At 41.1% G+C, this 23,461-nt stretch overlaps 1 protein-coding gene across 3 annotated transcripts in view; it reads right to left on the bottom strand.

The window, feature by feature from the left end:
* SCAF4 (SR-related CTD associated factor 4) overlaps positions 1-17,279 on the bottom strand; it is a 57,094-nt gene extending 39,815 nt beyond the window's left edge. For all 3 annotated transcript variants that reach the window (XM_079922052.1, XM_079922053.1, XM_079922051.1), the window contains exon 1: positions 16,775-17,279. In XM_079922052.1, coding sequence (XP_079778178.1) covers positions 16,775-16,804 — 30 coding nt within the window. In that variant the 5' untranslated portion in view covers positions 16,805-17,279. The remainder of the gene's footprint in view (positions 1-16,774) is intronic.
* Positions 17,280-23,461: the final 6,182 nt, after the last annotated feature.

The following is a 23,461-nucleotide window of genomic DNA, read 5'->3' on the forward strand; positions in this document are numbered from 1 at the left end:
ATCTTGACACACACCTCGAGTTTAATTTTTTGTTATGGCTTACCATAATACCTTTTTTGTATTACATCTACTATTCAAGTGCTGACTGAATTTAGAGAAATTTTCTCTATACTGAAAATACAGTAGTATCAAAGAGTGTTAAAGCTGTATAGCACCTTAGTATGTAATCCAGTACTCATACCAAATTCAGAACTGCTTTCACAATACACCCGGCAGGTCCCATATTAGTCCACAGGCTTAATAACTCATAACTAACCTTACCCAACGGTTACAGCAGTCTTCTTTGTACTGACCCCAAATCTCCCTTCTGATAACCTTCCCTCCTTCTCCTGTTCTAGTTTTGCCTCTGGAGCACAGACCAACAGTGATCTTTCTCATGTGATAAAATAAATATAACTAAGCATGTTTCCCTTTCTCTTATCTTCTTCAACTACTAGCCAAATGATATGATTCCTAGATCCGACTATCCTGGCTAATTCCTTTCAAGTATAATAAACCAAAATAAACAGAGCCCGGATATATTCCTGTAGAATCTAGTGGATTGTCTTTTGTATTAGTTTCCTATTCCTGCAGTAACACATTAGCTTAAAACAACACTTTTGGACGTCAGAATCTCCAGACTTCCCTGGTGGCGCAGTGTTTAAGCATCTGCCTGCCAATGCAGGGGACATGGGTTCGAGCCTTGGTCCGGGAAGATCCCACATGCCGCGGAGCAACTAAGCCTGCGTGCCAAAACTACTGAAGCTTGCACGCCTAGAGCCCATGCTCCGCAACGAGAAGCCACCGCAATGAGAAGCCCGTGCACCACAAGGAAGAGTAGCCCCCGCCCACCGTAACTAGAGGAAGCCTGCACGGAGCAACAAAGACCCAACACAGCCAAAAATAAATAAATTTAAAAATAAATAAAACTGTACCTTGTTTTTAAAAAAAGAATCTCACTAGTCTGAAAACAAGGTGTTGGCAGGGCTGCCTTCGTTCTGGGCGCTCTAGGTCAAAATCTATTTCTTGCCTTTTCTAGCCAAAGTGTGCATAAATTCCTTTGGCTCATAGCTGCTTCTTCCATCTACAAAGCTGGCAGCATAGCATCTTCTCTCTTCCCTAACCTCTGCTTCCACTGTCAGAGCACTTTCTCTGACTTTCCTGCCTCTCTCAAGGAAGGACCCTTGGGGTTACACTGGGTTCATCCAGATAATGCAGGATAATTAACTCAACTCAAACCCTTAATCACATCTGCAAAGTCTCTTTTGCCAGGTAAGGAAACATATTCACAGGTTCTAGGATTCAGAACATGGACATCCTGGGGTAGGGGAGATCATTTATTAATTTTTAAAAATACTGCTTAATTATTAACTCACATTTATAATCAACTGAAACCCTCAGACTGTTTTCACTGGAATCTTTATCAAAACTAGATCTTCATGTTGATTTTATGTTGGTTTCTGACAGTACTTTCAATCTACTTAGGTAGTCTGGAAATGATTTTCTGTTTTCAGTGTAGCAGCTATTCCAATCAGTTTGCAAATTTCACAAACTACTTTATATGGCTTCCTCCAACCCCATGGTTTTTTAAATATTAAAAACAGGACCTACTTGTAGGATGACCTTATGTGATATTCCTTGGGCCCTGCCAGTCAGCTAAAATTCACTTAACAATACTCTCATCCTATGTATTTTTAAAATTTATTCATGATGAAATCATGACAAATATCTTTCTGAAATATTTGGTTTAGAGTCATCACTAGACAAACAAACTTTACAAAAGAAAAATGTTTAATTTGGCCTGTGAGAATCTGTTCTGGCTCCTAGTGACTAGATATCTCTAGACAGAATCTCTTTCAATGGGATACTTACCCCTACCTTCCCCCCACTTAAACTTTTAAGTATTTGCTTTCCTTAACTTTATTTTATAATGAATTATACTGATTATATCTAGTACTCCTTCCTTTGCTATTATGACCTCCAAAATGATAAATTCTGGCTTAAGCTCCTGTTATTAATAATTACAAAGTTCAATTTCAGGAAAAAATTTGAATGCTTCCAAACAGAAATACATACACTCACAGTAACAGGCTGGTACTCAAATCTCCCTTCTGACAGATGAAGATATCAAAGTGTTCAAGCCTACAGTCTTCCCTCCTCTTTCGTTCATCTGACTCATCAAATCTGATACACTGGCTTCAACCAAATCAAGAGTTAAAGCCAACATAACTTAAATGTTTGCTTGTAAAATATATTTTATAAAAGTACACATTAGGGCTTCCCTGGTGGTGCAGTGGTTGAGAGTCCGCCTGCCGATGCAGGGGACGCAGGTTCGTGCCGGGAGGATCCCACGTGCCGTGGAGCGGTTGGGCCCGTGAGCCATGGCCGCTGGGCCTGCGCGTCCGGAGCCTGTGCTCCGCAACGGGAGGCCACAATAGTGAGAGGCCCGCGTACCGCAAAAAAAAAAAAAAAAAAAAAAAAGTACACATTAAATTTAACAAAACAAAACTTAGTGGAAAAATCTTTTAAAATCATCATCTCCACAAAGATGCTTTTTTGTCTATCTAATTATAGCCTGAAGATAGCTCCGTAAAACACTTACTGCTAGAACAATTACAGTCCCTTCTTACCTGGCATTTCAGTTTATGCCTTTACCAAAAGGTAATACTCTCGTAATACTGGGCATTTAATGTGATGGGGGGAACAGGTGTATGTGGGGGGGCGGGGAGGAGAGGGGGAGAGAGGTGGGGCACACAGGGAAAGGGGAGCTGCAAGCACATGCTAGACAAGTATCATTATGCCACTCTACCTGAAAGCAGAATATTGCATATGAGTTAATCAATAGCACATACAAACAGTAAGAGAGAAAATAAAACTGAAAACTGTACATAGGAGAGTAACGCAATTAACAAGGAGAACCCCAAACTAATATAGAAAAAAAATGTTCAGTCTTATCAGTAGTCAAAAAGGTATAAATTAAGACAATGAGATACAGTTCTTCAATTATCTAACTGTCATGAATGTAGATTAGCATGAAGCAAAGAACTAAAAAAGTCCATATCTTTTAAACCAACAATTCCACTTTTAGAAATTTATCTAAAATAATCAGATGTTCCCAAATTTCCCAAGATGACTTTTAAAATTAGAAGATAATTCATGTTATTGAAAAGATCTGGTAACCATATATAAAGTTTCCATACACAAGTGGAAGGGAAAAAAAGACTGAAATACTCTAAAATGTTAATGGTATTTGGTAGAATACTTTCTTATTTTCTAGCTTAAATTTACCTAATTTGCATTAATTTTATTTTTTTTATAAACTTTATTTTTAAACATTTTTTTATTTTGTTGTGATTTCTCATTCTTTTTAAAAAATATTTATTTAATTTACTTATTTTCTTTATTTTTTTTGGCTGCTTCGGGTCTTAGTTGCAGCACTCGGGATCTTCGTTGTGGTGTGCGAGCTCAGTAGTTGTGGCGCGCAGGCTGAGTTGCCCCACAGCATGTGGGATATTAGTTCCCCAACTGGGGATCAAACCCACATCCCCTGCATTGGAAGGTGGATTCTTTACCACTGGACCACCAGGGAAGTCCCATAATTTGCACTAATTTTAAAATGAAAAAATTAAAATTCATGGATTAACAATGAAAAACTTTGTGTCTGAGACACAAAAATGCATTTCTCCAACTTGACTGTAAAATATACAGAATCATCATTATCAGGTACAACCTGTCCGTGGAGTAAATCGTGTCTTTGAAGTTAAGTTATGTTTAAATCAATGCCTTGTAAACCTTTAATACAACTTTTCAAAATTGCTAAAACAAAATTTTAAAAATAAAATTTGCCATTTTAAATCTTTGTAACTGAAGCCTCTGTGCACATAAAACCCAAATCTGAAAAATTTCTTAAATATATTTTTGACATCTGTGCATTAAAGAAAGCATCCCTTTTAATTACTGACATATGATTTACTCCCATGTAAACTCTATTTACTTTCCAGAGAGTCAAATCCTTTGAAACGCAAATAATTAACCAATTTTCCACTTGCTTAGAGGACTGTCTGGAGACAAGACAGGTCTGGCATTAATACAAAATATACCTAACAATAGAGCAAATTTACATGGCTCTTTAAAACAGAGATGAGAAAAAGAAACTGTACTGTTCTCCTGCTCCTACAGAGCAGGGTCTTTACTTTGACTTAAACACTACAAAATAGTTCTATTTATTTCTCCATAAAAGTCACTTTTCAGACTTCTAAAGCTTCCAAGCCAGATATTTTTACAAACAACAAACCTGCAAATAATATTCTCAAGTTTAAAGAGTTTTAAAATTTTTCATACTTAGGTCTACACTTCTTTACCTTACTACACTTTCCCACAAACATAAACTTTTCTCCTGGTTCCAGAATTTAGAGAAATGCTTTACAAAGTACACACATATAAGTTCAAATATATAGTTAATATTAAATACGAAACCACTTTCAAGTTAACTACTTAAGTTTCTATGTGCTTTATGAAAATAGAATATAGTAATATAGCAAACAGGAGTTTAAACTTCATCACTTTTTAATTATATCACCAACTCCTAATTCTGTTACCATTTGCTGCTGGCAGCACTAATTTTCTAAGTAGTTAATTTCTGACAACTCACTTGCTACCTTGCTTCAAAGTATGCCCTAATTTATTCTTCAACTAAGACTAACTCCCTTACAATTTCCAAGGGTCTACCCTTCACTCAAACTTTTTACTTTAGAACCAAGGCTGCCTCCCCCGAATCAGGGCTTTTAACTCCTTCAGTTCCACTTACTACAACAGGTCATTTTTTATTCCTTACCTCCATTTTGATTCACTGAACTGCAATCAATCCTCAACTTCCTTTTCACTTGTTCGAGAAATAGGTCAGGATGTGATTTTAGGAAATGCCAAATATTTTATCCATGCCATTACTCTACTTTACTAGCATAGACGCCAGGTTTCAAAATCACTTTTACTGTGCCTCACTAAGTAAACTTTGTGTCCACCCAAAGTTGGCCATAAAACATTTTTATGAATTACATAGTTCCTTCCAGACCTCAATCGAAGAAATAAAAATTTGTTCCAGGATATAAAATCATCTGATTAGAAGAAAAAAAATTATCTCATATATTATATATTTTATCTATACCTATTTTTCTCCCACAAAGTTGTAATGACTAGATCTATACAAAAGAATGGGATTAAAACTGAAAATGCTAACATTTATAAAATCCCTAATTAATTTTAAATTTTAATTGTGAATATAAATTAGTAAATGAAACATAAACACCTAAAAGCATATCTTAAGTTTTAAACATTGATTGCATCTATTGCATTATTGTGGATGACTTAAAAACTCCCAAACTTCATCATTCTTAAACTTTGGCGAATCCTTCCACAAATATACATTACAGTGCCTTGCTACCTTTCTTCAAATATACAAAAGTTGTTTAGGGAGCCCTCTCCCTTCATAAACAATAGACAAAGGTCAGCTGCTCAAAAAACTTCCGAGTAGCCATGTGGGGCTGTAGACTGGGCTCAGGCAGCCTCTTACAGTACTCTGTCAAATCACACCACCCCTCCCGTTTCCTTACCTCTAAAATGGAAGGAAGGTAAAGGCATATATAAAACACCTAACTGGTATGCTGGCATCTGGTTGGTATTTAATGAGCAAATGCAGGATTCATTTCCTGTCCTTCCCTTGAACTGGCTCCACTGGATTACTTCTTAAAATAGCATGTAAAAACTAAAGATATCCTTTGAACAAACTTAGGATTCAGGATCAACAAAATAACTTCCAGAGCCACTCAGTAGCTAAGAGATATTGTTTTCAACCTGATAGAAAATAAGATCAAGCAACAAAACAATGAAAACGGTGTTAAAACCTGACTTTTTTGTGTTTTTCTTTAAACAGCTTTGAGATATAATTAATATACCATAAAACTCACCCCTTTAAAATGTACAGCTCTGTAGTTTTTGCTATATTCAGAGTTATACAACCATCAACACTATTTAATTTCAGAATATTTCATTACACCCCAAAGAAATTCCATACCCATTAGCAGTCACTTCCCATTCCTCCCTCATACCACCACCAATAAACTACTTTCTATCTCTATGGATTTGCCCATTTTGGATTATTTCATATATTTAAAAAACCCCTAACTTTATAAAATATGCTCTTGTATTTACTCAGAAATGGTTAAGGCCTTTATAAAGATTTGAATGTATCTCTGAATCCCAAATGTGGCTATCCTTTCTAAAGTGATTTATCATCCAGCAACTCTTAATTACAGTAAACTAGATAATATATGACCATTAAAGTTTAAAAGAGTATCTTATGTTTCCTAAAAGCTTAAAAGCGATATTACCATAAATTTCCTTATTATAGGTTTCCTTTAAGCAGGGTATTATAATTCTACATCAGCTAAAACTAACCTCTGACAAAAGGAGGAATAAAGTGGAATACTCATGGTAAAGTGCATAAAGATATTTAGGGGATATTGCAGAAAAAGATTTACAGACTATAGGGTTAGTCAACTATCGCTCTCCAGAGTAATAACACACCTAGAGAGGGACAGTGGGAAAAGTCCACCCAGGGGAAGGCAGAAAGTGGGTGAACTGTCTATAAAGACTCTAAATAAAACAATAAAACTGTTTGAGAATTGTTTTATTTATCACCAAATGCTAGCAATTCTAAATAATATCAGGGATAAAATATTCCTTCCCCTAAAACATTTTGTTGACTGAGATTCTTGTTTTAAACTACTGCTGTGGTAACTGATAAGTTTTTAATACATAAACATCAAATCTGTACATTTTTATTATGTATCCTTTAATAAGCAATCTATTCTAAGTGGAATTTCATTAGGAAACCTTCCAGTTATATGATCAGTGCATAGAACATGCAGATTCGTTACACCTGTTCATTTGGAGAATGACTACAAAGAGGTTCAGGACGGCCTGCACTCTCCTCAGGGTCAGTTTACGTCTGCAATTCTGTAGTTCCTATGTATATATATTCGTATGTTTAAATGGTACGTTTAAAGTATGATAGCTGTTTGCAAGTCTTCTTTCCTGATATATCTTTTTTTTCTGGTGTAAATACTTAAAAACAGCCAGAATTAGTCTTTAACAAAGAAACACAAAGCTTGATGATCCATGAACAAAAATTATGGAGAATGCCATTACACATAATTTCAAAGATGTTCACCAATCATAATAGAGACCTACACTGAAACTCTGGGTGAAAATATTTTAGTGAAAATTTTTTGACTGAGAGTACATTTGGAAGTCACTAGAATCGATGCCAAAAAAAGACATGGACAGTATTGTGACTTCTAGAATTTACTGTGAAGTGAGCTTTTTCTAAATTTCTGCTAAAGGAAACCTTATGTTTAAGTCGTCCCAACTACTGTATATGTGCTGCTTCACATACAACCTTTAGTAATTAGAATTAATCAGAAGTGTTTTTTCAGTCACTTACAGGTGAAGGTAAAATTGCTAAATCTGACTATAACTGTCTACTGAACTCAAATATTGTGAAAATCAACTGACAATCATTGACAAATATGCAGAAGTTAAGGCTTAAAAAGAAACTGGAATATTATTATTCATTACTGTGACAGAGCAGGATGTAGATAAAATTTTCTACTTTTATCAAAAAAGTATTAATGAAATTTAAAAATATTAATCAATTAATTCTCTCTGTTGTAATATTTATTTGTAACCGGCATGAAGTTCAAATTTCTTTCCTGGCCAATTTCATGATTATTTCTGAGAACAGTTTTGTTGTAGAAGATGAATGTGTTAGAAGAAAGAAAAAGAAGACAGTTCTGCTCTGGATGTCAAATATGCTAGGTACACTACTGCTCTACGATCTCTTCCAAGTGACCCACATGGATTTACACCAAAAGTCACAAATTATCCAAACACCAATTATAACTTTCAAGGGGTAGTTGGATGACCCTCTACTTTTCACTGAGCCCTGCTATCTCCCAACCGCCCCCCAATCTAAACCTTGGCTTCTAATTCTTTTTTTTTTTTAAACATCTTTATTGGAGTATAACTGCTTACAATGGTGTGTTAGTTTCTGCTTTATAACAAAGTGAATCAGCTATACATATATCCCCATATCTCCACCTTCTTGCGTCTCCCCCCTCCCACTCTCCCTATCCCACCCCTCTAGGTGGTCACAAAGCACTGAGCTGATCTCCCTGTGCTATGCGGCTGATTCCCACTAGCTATCTATTTTACATTTGGTAGTGTATATATGTCCTTGCCACTCTCTCACTTCGTCCCAGCTTACCCTTCCCCCTCCCCGCGTCCTCAAGTCCATTCTCTACGTCTGCATCTTTATTCCTGTCCTGCCCCTAGGTTCTTCATAACCTTTTTTTTTTTTTAGATCCCATATATATGTGTTAGCAGACGGTATTTATTTTTCTCTTTCTGACTTACTTCACTCTATGACAGACTCTAGGTCCATCCACCTCACTACAAATAACTCAATTTTATTTCTTTTTATGGCTGAGAAATATTCCATTGTATATATGTACCACATCTGTATCCATTCATCTGTCGACGGATACTTAGGTTGCTTCCATGTCCTGGCTACTGTAAATAGAGCTGCAATGAACATTGTGGTACATGACTTTTTTTTTTTTTTTTTTTTTTTTGCTGTATGCGGGCCTCTCACTGCTGTGGCCTCTCCCGTTGCGGAGCACAGGCTCCGGACGCGCAGGCTCAGCGGCCATGGCTCACGGGCCCAGCCGCTCCGCGGCATGTGGGATCTTCCCGGACCGGGGCACGAACCCGTGTCCCCTGCATCGGCAGGCGGACTCTCAACCACTGCGCCACCGGGGAAGCCCACATGACTCTTTTTGAATTATGGTTTTCTCAGGGTATATGCCCAGTAGTGGGACTGCCGGGTCATACAGTAGTTCTATTTTTAGTTTTTTAAGGAACCTCCATACTGTTCTCCATAGTGGCTTGGCTTCTAATTCTTAACTCCAGAGTTTCACTGGATTTCTTGTTGAATTCACTACTAACCTGTACAATGCTTCATCAGTATTATCAAAGTTTCTATGTATTTATCCATGAATTCACAAGCACCAATAAAGAGCTCTAACTATAACACAATAAAAAGTAATCGACAAACCATGCAAATATTGAAAAGGATCAAGGTGACTGGAGCATAATAACTTACAATACTGTTTGAGCAATCTTCTAGTTCTCAAAAAAAAATCATGACAGTACATTTTAATTACACTTACTATTAACACAGAAATGTAGACATGTCTCTTCAAGACTAAGCTCTCAACAGATCTTAGTAAGGCCTAATACAAATTTAACTATTACCAACTCTACCAAAACTTCAACTGTTAATAGCTAAGCTGCTTATCCTATATACTACCTGATAACATAGCGTAACTTGTTTTAGGCTTATTATTAAATCTGCATGCTGTTGCTCTGAAGTATGCTAAAAAAAAAAAAAGATTCCACATATTATCTCAACAAATATCAATAACACTAAAAGTTCATCATTTATGTTAACAACTTTTTTCCTATCATGTTATCAAGGTGTATCTGAAATGAATTTTAAATGCAGGCAGACATCTATAGAAAAGTAACCTGTCATACAACTCAATATCAAAAAAACGAAACCAAAAATGGGCAGAAGACTTAAATAGACATTTTTTCAAAGACACACAGATGGCTAACAGGCACATGAAAAGATGCTCAACATCGCTAATTACTAGAGAAATGCAGATCAAAATGACAATGAGGTATCACCTCACATGGGTCAGAACGGCCATCATCAAAGTCTACAAATAAATGCTGGAGAGGGTACGGGGAAAAGGGAACTCTCCTACACTGTTCGTGGGAATATAAATTGGTGCAGCCACTATGGAAAACAGTATGGAAGTTCCCTAAAAAACTAAATTAGAACTACCACATGATTCAGCAATTCTATTCCTGGGTATATATCCAGAAAAAACAAAAATTCTAATTCGAAAAGATACATGCACCCCAGCGTTCGATACCAGCACTACTCACAATAGCCAAGACGCGGAAGCAACTTAAGTGCCCATCAACAGGTGCACGGATAAAGAAAATGTGGTATATATACACAACTGAATATTACTCAGCCATAAAAATTGAAATATTACCATTTGCAGCAACATGGATGAAACTAGAGAATGTTTAGTGAAATAAGTCAGAGAAAGACAAGTACTGTATGATATCACTTATATATGGAATCTAAAAAATAATGCAATGAATCTATGTACAAAACAGAAACAGACTCCCAGACACAGAAAACAAGCTTACGGTTACCAAAAAGGAGAGGGGGGAGCGTATGGGATTAACAGATACAAATTACTATATATAAAATAGATAAGCAACAAGGATTTACTGTATAGCACAGAGATACCCAATATTCTGTAATAATATAATAACATATAATGGAATATAATCTGCAAAAAAAAAACGGAATCTATGCTGCACACCTGAAACTAACACAATATTGTTAACCGACTATGCCTCAAAAAAAAAGTTTCCTGTAATGATTAAGTGAATTATATATTCACTTGGGCTCCATGTCGAGGACAGCAACCTACAATTTGTACCTGGTAAACAAAAAAACACTCCCACAAAAACATACACATGCAGGCACTTCCCTGGTGGCGCAGTGGTTAAGATTCTGCCTGCTAATGCAGGGGACACGGGTTCAAGGCCTGGTGCGGGAAGATGCCACATGCCACAGAGCACCTAAGCCCGTGTGCCACAACTACTGAAGCCCGGGTGCCTAGAGCCCGTGCTCCACAACAACAGAAGCCCGTGCACAGCAACAAAGACCCAACGCAGCCGAAAACAAAACAAAAAAACTCCCACAAAACAAACAAAACATACACATACAAAAACCAACTACCATTTTGTCAACTTTTTATTAGGTACTTTTATCTCCTGAATCCTGTTTCACAAGATTTACAAGCCAACTTTTCCATTACTCCAATTTTTCTCTGAATCAGTTCCTTATCATACGTCCACACATTTTTCTGAAACAAAATACTAAACAAAATGAGAGACTAGGGAGAGGAATATTTTCAACAAGAACATCAGTGATAAATCCTGCTACAGAAAGCTCTGAAGAGCCAGCTTTATTCCACTCACCATAAAGCCAGACCTCTACTGTTGTCAGAGATAAGCAATTCTCTGAGTCAAGAAAGAGCAGAGGAACAAAACTATAACTTTTAGTATCCCAACTCCTGTGATTAACAGCGTGACATTGTCAAATGAGTCAAGAGAAACCTCCAATTTTACTTCTGTTGCCCTGGTCCTCTACATCTCTTCCACACAGTAAGAACCGTGTTTCAAATCTTTGTCCACTTCTTTAGATAGACCTCTCAAAGAAGAAAGGAATGATCAAAAAGCAACCAGACTGACATTACAGGTTAAAAAAAAATGCTTTACAATACTCATCATATGACCTAAATTCTAGAAGACAATCATGCCTAGTAATCAATAGGTAAAATATACAATAGTTCATACAGAACAATTTCCAGTGGGAATAGGAAGAGTGGCAGGCTCCCCAATGAGATGTGGAGCTCAATTCTTCCTTCAGAGTAACATGATTCAAGACTGTCAGCCCAAGTGAATAAGAGCAGCAAAGTCGATTCATGTATTAAAATTACTCATAAAGTTTAATTTGTCTGATTTTAAAGATAAACAAATATAAAAGCACTCATATTTTCTTCCTGCACTTCAAAGTAGCATTATATGCATACCACACCTCGATAAAGTAGTTCTCACAAAGTAACTCCAGGATCCTGGGGGCTGTGGGGAGCGGTGTGGGGAAGAGGGTGTCTGAGTTCCTTTCAGTGGTCTGTGAGGTAAAAACTGTTTTCATATCAATACTAAGACATTTCTTGCCCTTTTCATTCATTTTCTCACAAGTATACAGCAGTTTTCCAGAGGCTACCTGATGCAAGAGACTGAATGAAAAAGTATATACAAGAATTCAAGTTTTATTAAACGTAAGTTTAAATGAGATTTGCAAAAATATAAAACCATGTCACTCTTCTAATTTTTTTTGTTTTGGAAATGTTATTTTTCATTAGAAATGTTATTTATGTTAACATGCAATAGGTACATCATTTTTAATAAATGTATTTCTCAGCTTAAATTTCTGATATGGTAAATATCAAGATATAACCCATAGATACAAAAGCTCTCTGTGGTCCTTAACTTTTAAGAGTTTAAACGAGCCAAACTCCAAAGTTTGAGAACAGCTGTCCTAGAGAAACTCTTCCACAAAGAGACATGATTGAGAAAGTTCATTGCAGTGTTTGTCAGTAACAAATGAGAAACAAATGTTCATCAACTGGGGAACCAGATAAATAAATTATGGTCTATTCAAATAATAGCATACTACACAGCAGTTAGAAAGAACTAAATCTTAATATACAGTATTAATAATGTTTAAGCAAAAAAGCATTGCGGAATATGTACAATATACTACTCATGTATATCAAAATATAGAATATGTTTAAGGACCAGAGATTGATATTATACTAAATTCATTACTTGATTGCTTCTGACTGGGGGGGCGGGGATAGAGGGGATGGGAGGAAAGAAGGACTTTATAATACTTTATTTTAAAATTAAAAACACATAAATAACAACTGTCGATTCTTGTTATATTCTCTGCACGTTTTTTGTACTTTAAACATCTTAAAATCACAGATGTTGCCCCCCCAAAAAAAAAAAGTGAGGGAGAGGGAAGAGCTCTTCTTTTGGATTTAGCGAAGACTGATTAAAGGCTAAAAATGCAATCTACAGATTTAAAAAATCCTATCTATAACCTTTATCCATTCAACAAACTTATGAACTACCAAACCCTTCTTATTAAGGAGTATATATAAACATAATAGAACACAATTAAGTATCACTGATTTTTTTTACTCATCTTTCCATCTTTTACAACACTTAACACAGTGTCTTGTCATAAAAGTCCTGTCAAAATGCCTTTAATAACCTTGGCTTTTTTTATCTTCCTTCCTCTCTTATCACAGATATACTGACCTCTTTTACCTGTGCCTCAGATCTGTTCCCTTCCTCTCATCCACAATTTTGCTCTAAGTTAACCAATCCCTCTGGCTGCTTTAAACTATGCTTTTTTTTTGCACATTCCGTCCCTCAACATGCTTTAACTTCTATGCCCATCTAATAGAGACCAGGGCTTGAACACCACTTACTTAGGTTAAGACTTTATATATACACACTATATAAACATACCAAAGGGCTAGCACCAGTGCCTACTACACTGTTAATTATTCTTCCTTCCCTTCATCCTTGAAGCAACTTTTCCCTGGGAATACCTCCAACCAAACTTCTAAAACAACAAAAACAAACAAAAAACCCCAACTACTTTACATTTGCTACCTCTTATTTCCTTATCTCTCCTATCACCATTCAACTTTAAACTACAGATTCCATTACCCTCAAAGAATTTTGTGGCCTTTTTCTTACTTAAGTCTTAACCTGTGACCACTCCCCTGGTATTATATAAAATATTATCTTCAGGCAGCAATTAAGAGGGGACCATCTGTATTCAAATCTCAGCTCTGCCATTAACTAGTAGTATGCCCTTGAGAGAATTATTATTCAACTTCTTTGAAAATCAGTTTTCTCACCTATAAATGGACGTCTACGCAAGGTTGTAGGAGTATTAACTTAGATATGTATATATAAAGTGACTGACATGCTATATAGATGCTTATTAAATATTAATTCCTTTGTCTCCCCCTCTCAATTTTCTCTAGGGCACATCTGAGAGTGACTCCCTGATGTCTCCCTCTAACTCTTGCTTCCAAGTTTGAGTCCTACATGACCAACTGCTTGCCAAAAATTTCTACACGACTGTTCCACTCAAACTCAAGCTGTTCAAAATCGAGCATATTTTCCCATCCACTAAATATACTTTTGATGACTGCTTGTCATGTTAACAGCATCCCCCCTCTCCCAGCACTCAGAATGTGGGGGCAAAAGGTGCTTCTAAACCTACCAGATGTCAAGTCCATGGATTCTTCTGGTCCACATCCTTCCCCTCCTCTCCACTCCCTCTACAGACGTGCCAAGTTCAGATTCTACTTGCTTCTCCTATCTCAGTCCCCAACCCGCCAAATTTCTCCAAACCTCTGCCTTCTCCAATATATACTACAAATCAAGCAGTATTTTGATTATCACTCCACTACTTAAAACCTTCAATTTATCCACGACCTGGAAAAAAAAAATGAAATTCAAACACATCAGAGATGTAAAACTTGTCAGACCCAAAATTATTGATACCTTAATGATTCTTACTTTCCAGTAGTCTCAGGAGTCAAACTACTGTTCCTTATTTCTCACCACTGTAGCCTCTGAATTACTTTTCCAACACCTTCGGAAATCCTGAGACTGACACTTTCTTCTCCATCCAAGTCTAATCCCCCACGGCCATCCCACAGTACTCTACAAGGGCCCCAAAGGAAGCCATTCTATCCCATATTAAAGCTACTTGCTTAAGTTTTGTGTCCTCTATTAGTTTAGGCTCCTATGGGACAGAGGTCCTCAATAGTAGTGCCATCGTATTAAGGACACAGCTTTACAGCTAAGCAGGTTTGCAAAATGAAGATTTGGGAGATTTGAAGTTACAGATTTGAACTAATCAATAACATTTCATGAATGGGGGGAATTAACTGAGAAGCACTACAATCAGGCAGGCACAAGGAGATGGATTTTAAAGTCAGACTATTTTCTCCAGAAAAAAGTGTTTTGGGAAGAAAGTCTGGCAGAAGAGAGTTGGAATTGGTAACATACACCTAACATAATGCAATTTGCAGTGATAAAGACTAGGAATGGAAATAGAAATTATTTAAAGAGGAAAATGATCAATGATAAGAAAATTCTCATTTTGTACATTTAAAAAGGTTAAAATACCATTTTCCTTTTTCAAGGAGTCAGTATCATTCCTAATTTTGGTTTTCAAAGTAAAAACTACTGATGACATTTTTCCAGAATTAACATAAGACACTTTGCTTAATAATGTGCTTAATGTGAACTTCCATAATGTCTCAATCAGAATTAAATACTTCTGATCTTAAGAATACACTAAAAACCCTCCTCTTTGTTCATTAAAACCATTCAAAAAGTTTTTATCTTGAGAAAGAAATGTACTTATCTTCTAAAAAATTGTACCATTTGTATAAAGTCTTATTCATTCAACAAGTATTTGCCAACCATGTGCTATGCTGGGTGGGGGGAGAAAGCAAAGAACAGAAACTCCCTGCCCTCATGAAGCCAACATTCCAGTGTATTTTGCCTTAAGGAAACAAAGTCAACTTCCAACCCTGAAATCTTTGGAGCATTATCACAAATTCTCTAGCCATCAAAAATGAGGAAATAGTATTTCATCATTTTGAAAATAATCAATACTGAACTTTACAAGACACTGCCCAACTTCTGCAGTTAAGACATGTTATGTATCCATCAGTTGAAGACAAATCATTTCTAGGATAATTGATAAAGCAATAAACGGTGCTAACTGCAGTGTTAGTGGAGGGTACGATATTATAGCACTGCAAAGTGAAAGTTACTGCACCCTAATTCTGTCACAAGTGAAACTACAAAAATCTCACTGTGAGATGCACCAAGTTTTTAACGCTGTCCCAAGACATCTAGTACTACACTACTACATCTGACTTCTTCAGTGCTGGGTTTACCTTTAGTTATTTGGAAAAGGAAGATAATCCAACTCAACACATGACAATTGTTTCCATTCTGTAACTACATTTTAAATCATCAATGGTCAAGACCTCTCCCCTCAAATCGATTCTGAAAAATAGAAATGTGTGGACTCTACGCTTCAAAAACAGCACCTGGAATGTCTGGAGATACAACCAGAGAGCTTTAGGGCGGCAGGCAGCTTTGTTCCCGGTTTTGGGAGGTTTTCACATGTAAATGCTCCCAAAGAAGGGAGCCGAGAATTAACTGCCGAGAGAAGGGTGCAAGGGTGGGGGACTGGAGGCCAAAGCCGGCATTCTAGCGGTCTAAGGCGGAGCGAATACTCTTCCCTCCCATTCAACTTTTTAGGTGTCACGTTGGGGCCACAGAGCCCATAAGAGGGTTGGGTTCACGACTCGGTAAGATAAGGAGCCCCGTTTATTAAGCCCATTTCCCAAGTGTAGGAATCCCGGGGGAGAGGGATGAACACCCTCTCCAACTCCTCCCCGACCCGGGATCAGAGTCCAGCCGCTGTCGCGCCGCGGCCCGAGCAACAGGAGAGCCGAGGCCGCCGCTCCGCCAGCCCTGCGACCAGCAGATGCTCCGGCTCCCCCCGCCCCCTACGCCCGCCCGCGCTTCTTTCTTAGCCCCTTGCGGGCTCCCGGTACCGCGAAGCCAATACGGGGCTGGGAGCAGAGAGCGAGAGCACCCGGACCTGAAAGAGGGCGAAGTTAGAGGCACCGGCGCCGACGCGGGCTGGAGAAGGCCGGAAGGGGGCGAGAGGGGCAGCCCGAGGTCGCCGCCCGGGAGTGGGAGGTGGGGGAGGGGTGTGGGGTCGGCTCCCGCGGCCGCCGCGACCTCCCCGGGCCACAGGCCGCTCCGCGCAGGCCCCGCCGCCCCGGAACCGGGGCAGGAAGAGTCCCCACCCCGACCTAAGCTTTAAACCTCCGGCGGCAGGAGAAACGACGCCCCGACTCCACGGCAGGCCCGGCACCCTCCTGTTCCAAGCACCCCTTACCTCTTGGTTGAAGGCGTTGACGGCGTCCATGTTCGCGCTGCGGCGGCGGCTGCTCCGGGCCCGCCGGTCACATAGACCTCGCGCCGCGGCGGAGCGGGGCCGGGGAACCGGCCGGGCCTGAGGGGCCGGCGGAGGCGATGAGCTGCGGAGCTGGAGGCCGGGCAGGAAGAGGCTGCGGCCGAGGCGGCGGGGCGGGCGGCCGAGGCAGAGGCGGCGGGGTGGCGGGCCCCCTCTCAGTCCCGTTCGGAGGATAAGGAAAAAGAGGCGGCGGCGGCCCTGGGCTCCAACATGTCCGTTTGGTGGTGGCGGCTGCGCTCTGCGTCTCGCTGACACGGCCCCCCGCGCCCTCACGCACTAGCCCACACTGGCCCGACCGGCAAGCGGGCGGGCCTCTCTCTCCTCCTCGCCAGCGGGATGGCGGCAGCTGCCCGAGTCCACGCCGCGCGGGGCACGCTGGGACGGCTTGGGCCTCCCAGCTCTTCCTGTGCCCGGCTCCAGCCCCGCCCCGCCCCGCCCCCGCTGGCCCCGCCCCGCCCCGTCCCGCCCCGCGCGTGCGCGCGCGCCGCCCGCCCAGCCGCTAGCGCGTGACGCTGGGCAACGGAGTGCTTTCCCGCCCGCTGCGGCCGCGGGCCGAGAAGTCGGCTTATCCCAGAGACTGGGTCCCCGAGAGGGGCGCCGGCGAGCGCGGGGTCCCAGGGCCAGGAGTCTGGCACGGAGAGGGCCAGTGCACACGCGCGCCCCTGCCCGACACGGCACTCCCCGGTGCGTTTTTGTGTGCCATTCTGCCCAGGCAGGCCCTGCACTCGTCAGGGCTGGCGGGCTCGGAGCCACTTGCCCTCCGCCGCCTGGAACAAAGGGCTCAGGATTTGACCTAAGCCCGCTGAGCGTGCATTTGCAGGCTCCCGTGCAGGCTCTGCCGATGCAGTCCTGTGTCTGCCCTAATCGTGAGGGTTAAATCTGCCTGAGCTGAAGCCCCGAGAAGGACATGCAGGCACTGGATATCCACGCAGGCCTAAAGGAACCCCTGTGCAGCCTTGTACCGCGAGAGGAGTGGATTCGCTAAACACTAATATCGATTCCCCAAACCACGTTTCCTTTTAGGTGGAAAGACTGTTCTGATTAACTTCCCGTGCAACCTACTGCCTGCCGGGCACTGTGCTGGGTTCTGGGAATATGGAAATTAAAAGATACTTTTCTTTCCCGCAGGCAGCTCGATTTAGTGGGAGAGGATAGGCAAATGAGCAGGTAATAACTAAAGCATGGTAAGTGTTAGGGCAGAGACTCTGTGGAACAAAGACAAAGATATTCATCTGACTGGAAGTCCAGGAAAGCTTTTTAGAGGAAGTGGCACCTGAGCTACATCTGGAAGAAGCAGCAAGAGTGGTTGGAGAAGGCACTGTGGCCTAACTGAGCTTGACGAGTACTGTGGCATTACCCAAGGAAGACGAGCTGGAGCTTATGGAGTAAGGAGGAGGACTGAGACCAGGTCCTGAAGAGCCTCTGTGTCCTTCCAAGGAGTTTGGATTTTGTCCCCAAGGCAGTGGGAAGCCATTGAAAGCTTTTAAGAGGAGAGTGGTGTCATGCAATATGCTCTTTCACGACTAATGTGTAGAGGAGCAAGAGTGGGGTCAGGGAAAGAATAGCCCTAGCCCTCAGCCCAGGGGATGCTGAGAGCTTAAGGCAATGGAGTAGAGGAGAGACAAGCTCAGGTACTTAAGAAGGGAAATGGATGGGTTGGGACAGAACAACTATGAGGTTAAGGAAGAGGGAGGTATCAAGGAGGATGCTCTAGGTATTTGCTTGATGAAGGACATGGGTGGTGGGTTTATAAGTTAGGGAATATATGGGTAGGAAGGAATGGGTTTGAGTGAAGTCACAGTAATGGTTTAACACTTGTAGATCGTTTACCATGTGCCAGGGGTCTGACATGCCATTCTGTGTTATTTCGTTTAATTTAATGTGCTTCTGTGTGACGTGGCTATTGGTAATGCCCCTGTTTTATAGTTGAGGAAGTGAGACCCAATTCAGTTAGCTAACATGCCCAAGGCCAGATGATCTCCTTCTGGTGCCTGTGGAGTTTGAGCTGCCCCTGGCGCAAATAAGTGAAGGTGTCTAAGAGGCAGTTGGGTAAACACGTGTGGAGTCAGGAGAGATGGCTGAGAGGAGGTGGAGGTCTGGGAGTCAGTAGTGCAAAGCATGCTGGGAGGAGCTGAAACTGACAAAGGGACACGAAACTGGAAACTCAGCTATGTGAGGGGTAAGAAGCTAGAGTGAGAACAGGCCGAGAAAGAGCATAGGAGAATCGGTCAGCCTGGTCCGGTGCTGAAGGTAGAAGTCAGCAAGGTAAAGGTTAGGAAGTACCTGCTAGCAATGGGATCTCAGGAGGAACGTTGGCAGGAGTGGAGAGGGCCAAAGCCGAACTGATGTGCCCTCAAGAAGGGAATGCAGGGACTTCCCTGGTGGCGCAGTGGATAAGACTCCGCACTCCCAATGCAGGGAGCCCAGATTCGATCCCTGGTCTGGGAACTAGATCCCACATGCGTGCCACAACTAAGAGTTCTCATGCCACAACTAAGGAGCCATGGAGCCGCAACTGAGGACCCCCCTTGTCACAATTAAGACCCGGTGTAGGGACTTCCCTGGTGGTGCAGTGGTTAAGAACCCGCCTGCCAATGCAGGGGACACGGGTTTGATCCCTGGTCTGGGAAGATCCCACATGCCACGGAGCAACTGAGCCCGTGCGCCACAACTACTGGAGCCTGCACGCCTAGAGCCCGTGCTCTGCAACAAGAGGAGCCACCTCAATGAGAAGCACACCCACTGCAACAAAGAGTAGCCCCTGCTCTCTGCAACTAGAGAAAGCCCGCGCACAGCAACAAAGAACCAACGCAGCCAAAAATAAATAAATTTAAAAAAAGACCCGGTGCAACCAAATAAGTAGATAAATACATTAAAAAAAAAAAAAAAAGAACGAAGGGAAGGCAGCAGGAGATATTTTACAGCCTTGACTGTGAAGGCAAGTTTGTGAGGGCCCCAGGGAAAAGCTGCAGGATGAAGGAGGAGTGTACTTGTTTCTTTTAGGATGTGAGATGATGTGTACTCTTAATTATTTGTTGAAGGAAAAAAAAGTATTCTTTGGGGGCCCATCTAACATCTACTTCGTTTCACTCCCTTTTTATCTCTCAGCTGAACTACGATTATATTTTTTTAAGCCCATTTTGCTTCTCTCAGAGTAGTCATACATAGGACCACCAACATTGCATTAGAAAATATAGTTCTTGGGGACTTCCCTGGCGGTCCAGTGGTTAAGACTCCGCGCTTCCACTGTAGGGGGCACGGGTTTGATCCCGAGTGCTATGCGGTGTGGCCAATAAAAAAGAAAATATAGTTCTTAGTAGATCTACCCTTTGGCTTTTCTGGATCTCCATTGTCTACCAAATCCTGTCCAAGACCCCCATACCATGTTGCCAGCCTACTGCCAGGGCACAACCCAAGTTTTGTCATTTCCTGGACACGTCTGGGAATTGACACAGCTTGCCTTTTTTGCTCTCATGTAAAATCTCTCCCGGCTTCTCCATGTAGGCAGGCCCATTTAGCATCAGGTTGATATTCAGACATTACCTCCTTTCAATCATTAATCACTTATCAGTCACCTACTTTGTGTCATGCACTGTGCTGAAAAGCTTCCCAACTCTCCTCCTAGCCAGACTCAACGTCTCCCACCATATGCTTCCATGACCCGGCTATAGCACATCTTACCTTGTCTTGTTATTATCCGGAAAAGTCTGCTGTGCCCTTGCCCTTCCTCTCCCTCTTTCTGTGAACCGTGGCAGATCTTAAAAATGGGCCCACAAAGCCTAATGGAATTCCTTCTCCCCCAGCTCATATCTGTAATCTTCTTTCCTCCTGTGAGTCAGGGAAATGGATTTGCCTAAGGAAGTTTGAAGTCTTGAGCTGGGGGGAAGGTGGTGAGTTCAGCTTCAGACATTTTGCATTTGGGACTCAATGCATGATAGCTATTGAGCTCTGTAATGGCTGCTGAACCGAGGGAATGATGGCCAGGAGGAGAACATTTCCTGTGCACCATTCTACTGAGATATGAACGTACAAGGAACAAGATTTGACATCTGATATCCTTGTGTTTGAGGTAGATAATTTAGATTCAGGGGGTTCTTTTCTGTATAGAGTTGTTTGGTTTATATGTTATAGTGTTTGGGAGGCCTTTTAAACAAGTTGTTTGGGGAATATGTGTTGTTGACTAGGCTTTGGGTGCCTTGGCAGCATTTCCTACCACTTTTCTTTTCAGAAGATAGAGGCAGCACCTCTATCTGCTTTGGGACATCTGGCAACCACTTGCAGAACTACTGCTGGACTTCTGTGTCTGTCTCTCTAGGCACACAAGTCAAATCGTACAATAGGAAATTAGGGGCTAATAACAAAAACTCATGAGATCTGTCCTTTGTGAGCACACCTTGAAGCAGTAGGAATGCAGCCTATTAAAAAGATGGCTGGAGGATCATAAATGCATGCGACAAGAATCAGCAAGACATTTTATCCACTTGCAAACTTGCCTTCTCTCAAAGAACATTGATTTAAACAGATTCTTTATTCATAATGTGTGTGTGGAAATAGACAGTTCTGAAAAGCCATTCCAAACAAACTTGTTTTTAAAAAGAGTAGATGAAATCAATATTCAGAGGAAAGAAAAGATGGCATTCAGAAAGTAGTATTCTGGTTAATTCTGTGCCCTTCACATGTCAACTCACTCTCTTGAAAAGAATGCTGGCTACAGTCTGCAGGTGTGGAGAATACAGAAAGAAAGCATCTCACTCCTGAAGAGCCCAGAAGAACATTCATAGATAAGAATTCAAGAGAAAACCGATTCTTTCTAATGCGTTACCCCATATACTTTCTGGAGCAAGTATAAACTAATGATACTGTACAAGATTCTTCCTTTCTTCTTGGCCTGCTTTCCTTCTCTGGCCAGCTTCCTCCCCTTCCTGAGATTTCACCTGACACCTCTGTGACCCCTCTCCCTCCCCACTTAGAGATCTGAAATCTCTCCTGGTTTACATTTCCAACTACCCACTAGAAAATTCCACATGGACGTCCATCCCCCTCTGTCCCCAAGGGACCCACCTGATTCCTTTTTGTGCCAATCTCTATCTCCATGCCCTTTATGTTGTTAGTGCCAAAATAGTGGAAAAAACTATGAGGAAAACAGGAAGTGGAAGAAGGAAGAGCTCAATGTCCATTGGGGTGATGGGATTTTAGGGAATTTTCACTTTCTACTTAATTTTTCAGCACTTTCTAGACTCCATACAGAAGGCATGTATTACCTTTGTAATCATAAAGAGTAAGCTCCTTACAAAAAGAAATCATACAGATAAGTGTGTAGCAACCCTAAAGTATTTTGGATAGACAATCTTATTTATGATAGTAAACATATGAGCATATGAGTAATGTATCAGTTAGGGTTCTCCAGAGAAACAGACCATTAGAATAAATATATATATATATATATGTGTATATTAAAATATATATTCTCTCTCTATATTCTCATATAGATACCATTAATATATCTATATTTTTTTCCATATATATTTTATATAGGGTTGATCCTTGAAAAATACAGGTTTGAACTATGTGGGTCCCCTTATATGCAGATTTTTTTCAGTAAATATATAGTTGGCCCTACATATCCTCAGATTCTGCATCCACAAATTCAACCAAATGTGGATAGCAAACTTAATACATCATCCACACTTGGTAGAATCCGTTCATGCAGAACTGGTGAATACAGAGGGTAGACTGTGGGACTTGAGCATCCCTCGGTATTGGTATCCACAACAGGTCCTGGAACTAATCCCCCTCGGACACCAAGGGATGACTGTATATGGAGATACATATATACGTAAAATCTGCCATCTGCAAGCTAGAGTATCAAGAAAGCTGGTGGGGAGCTTCCCTGGTGGTGCAGTGGTTAAGAATCCGCCTGCCAATGCAGGGGACACAGGTTCGAACCCTGGTCCAGGAAGATCCCCCATGCCGTGGAGCAACTAAGCCCGTGTGCCACAGCTACTGAGTCTGCACTCTAGAGCCTGCGAGCCACAACTACTGAAGCCTGCACGCCTAGAGCCCGTGCTCCGCAAAAAGAGAAACCACCACAATGAGAAGCCCGTGCACCGCAATGAAGAGTAGCCCCCGCTCGCTGCAACTAGAGAAAGCCCGCGCACAGCAACGAAGACACAACACAGCCCAAAATAAATAAGTTTCTGAAAAACACCCCCACAAAACTCAAGGCCCTTAAAAACACAAAATATTATTTAAAAAAAAAAAAGGAAAGAAAACTGGTGGGCAGTCCTAGGCCATGGCCTGAAAACCAGTGCAAGGGCAGGAGAAGATGAGATGTCCCAGCTCTTGCAGTGAGGCAGGAAAAAAAAGAGCTAATTCCTCCATTTTCCACCTCTGTTCTGTTCAGACCCTCAGTGGATTGGCTGATGCCCACCTGCATTGGAGAGGGCATTCTATTTTTGTGGTTCCATCAGTTCAGACGCTAATCTCATCCAAAACACCGTCACAGACACACCCAGAAATAACTTATCTCGGTATCTGGTGGCCCAGGCCAGATGACACAGAAAATTAACCATCAAAAGTAACTGCTAAAGGAAAACAGTTTCTCTTAGC

The sequence above is a fragment of the Stenella coeruleoalba genome, assembly GCF_951394435.1.
Source record: "Stenella coeruleoalba genome assembly, chromosome: 5".
NCBI lineage: Eukaryota > Metazoa > Chordata > Mammalia > Artiodactyla > Delphinidae > Stenella > Stenella coeruleoalba.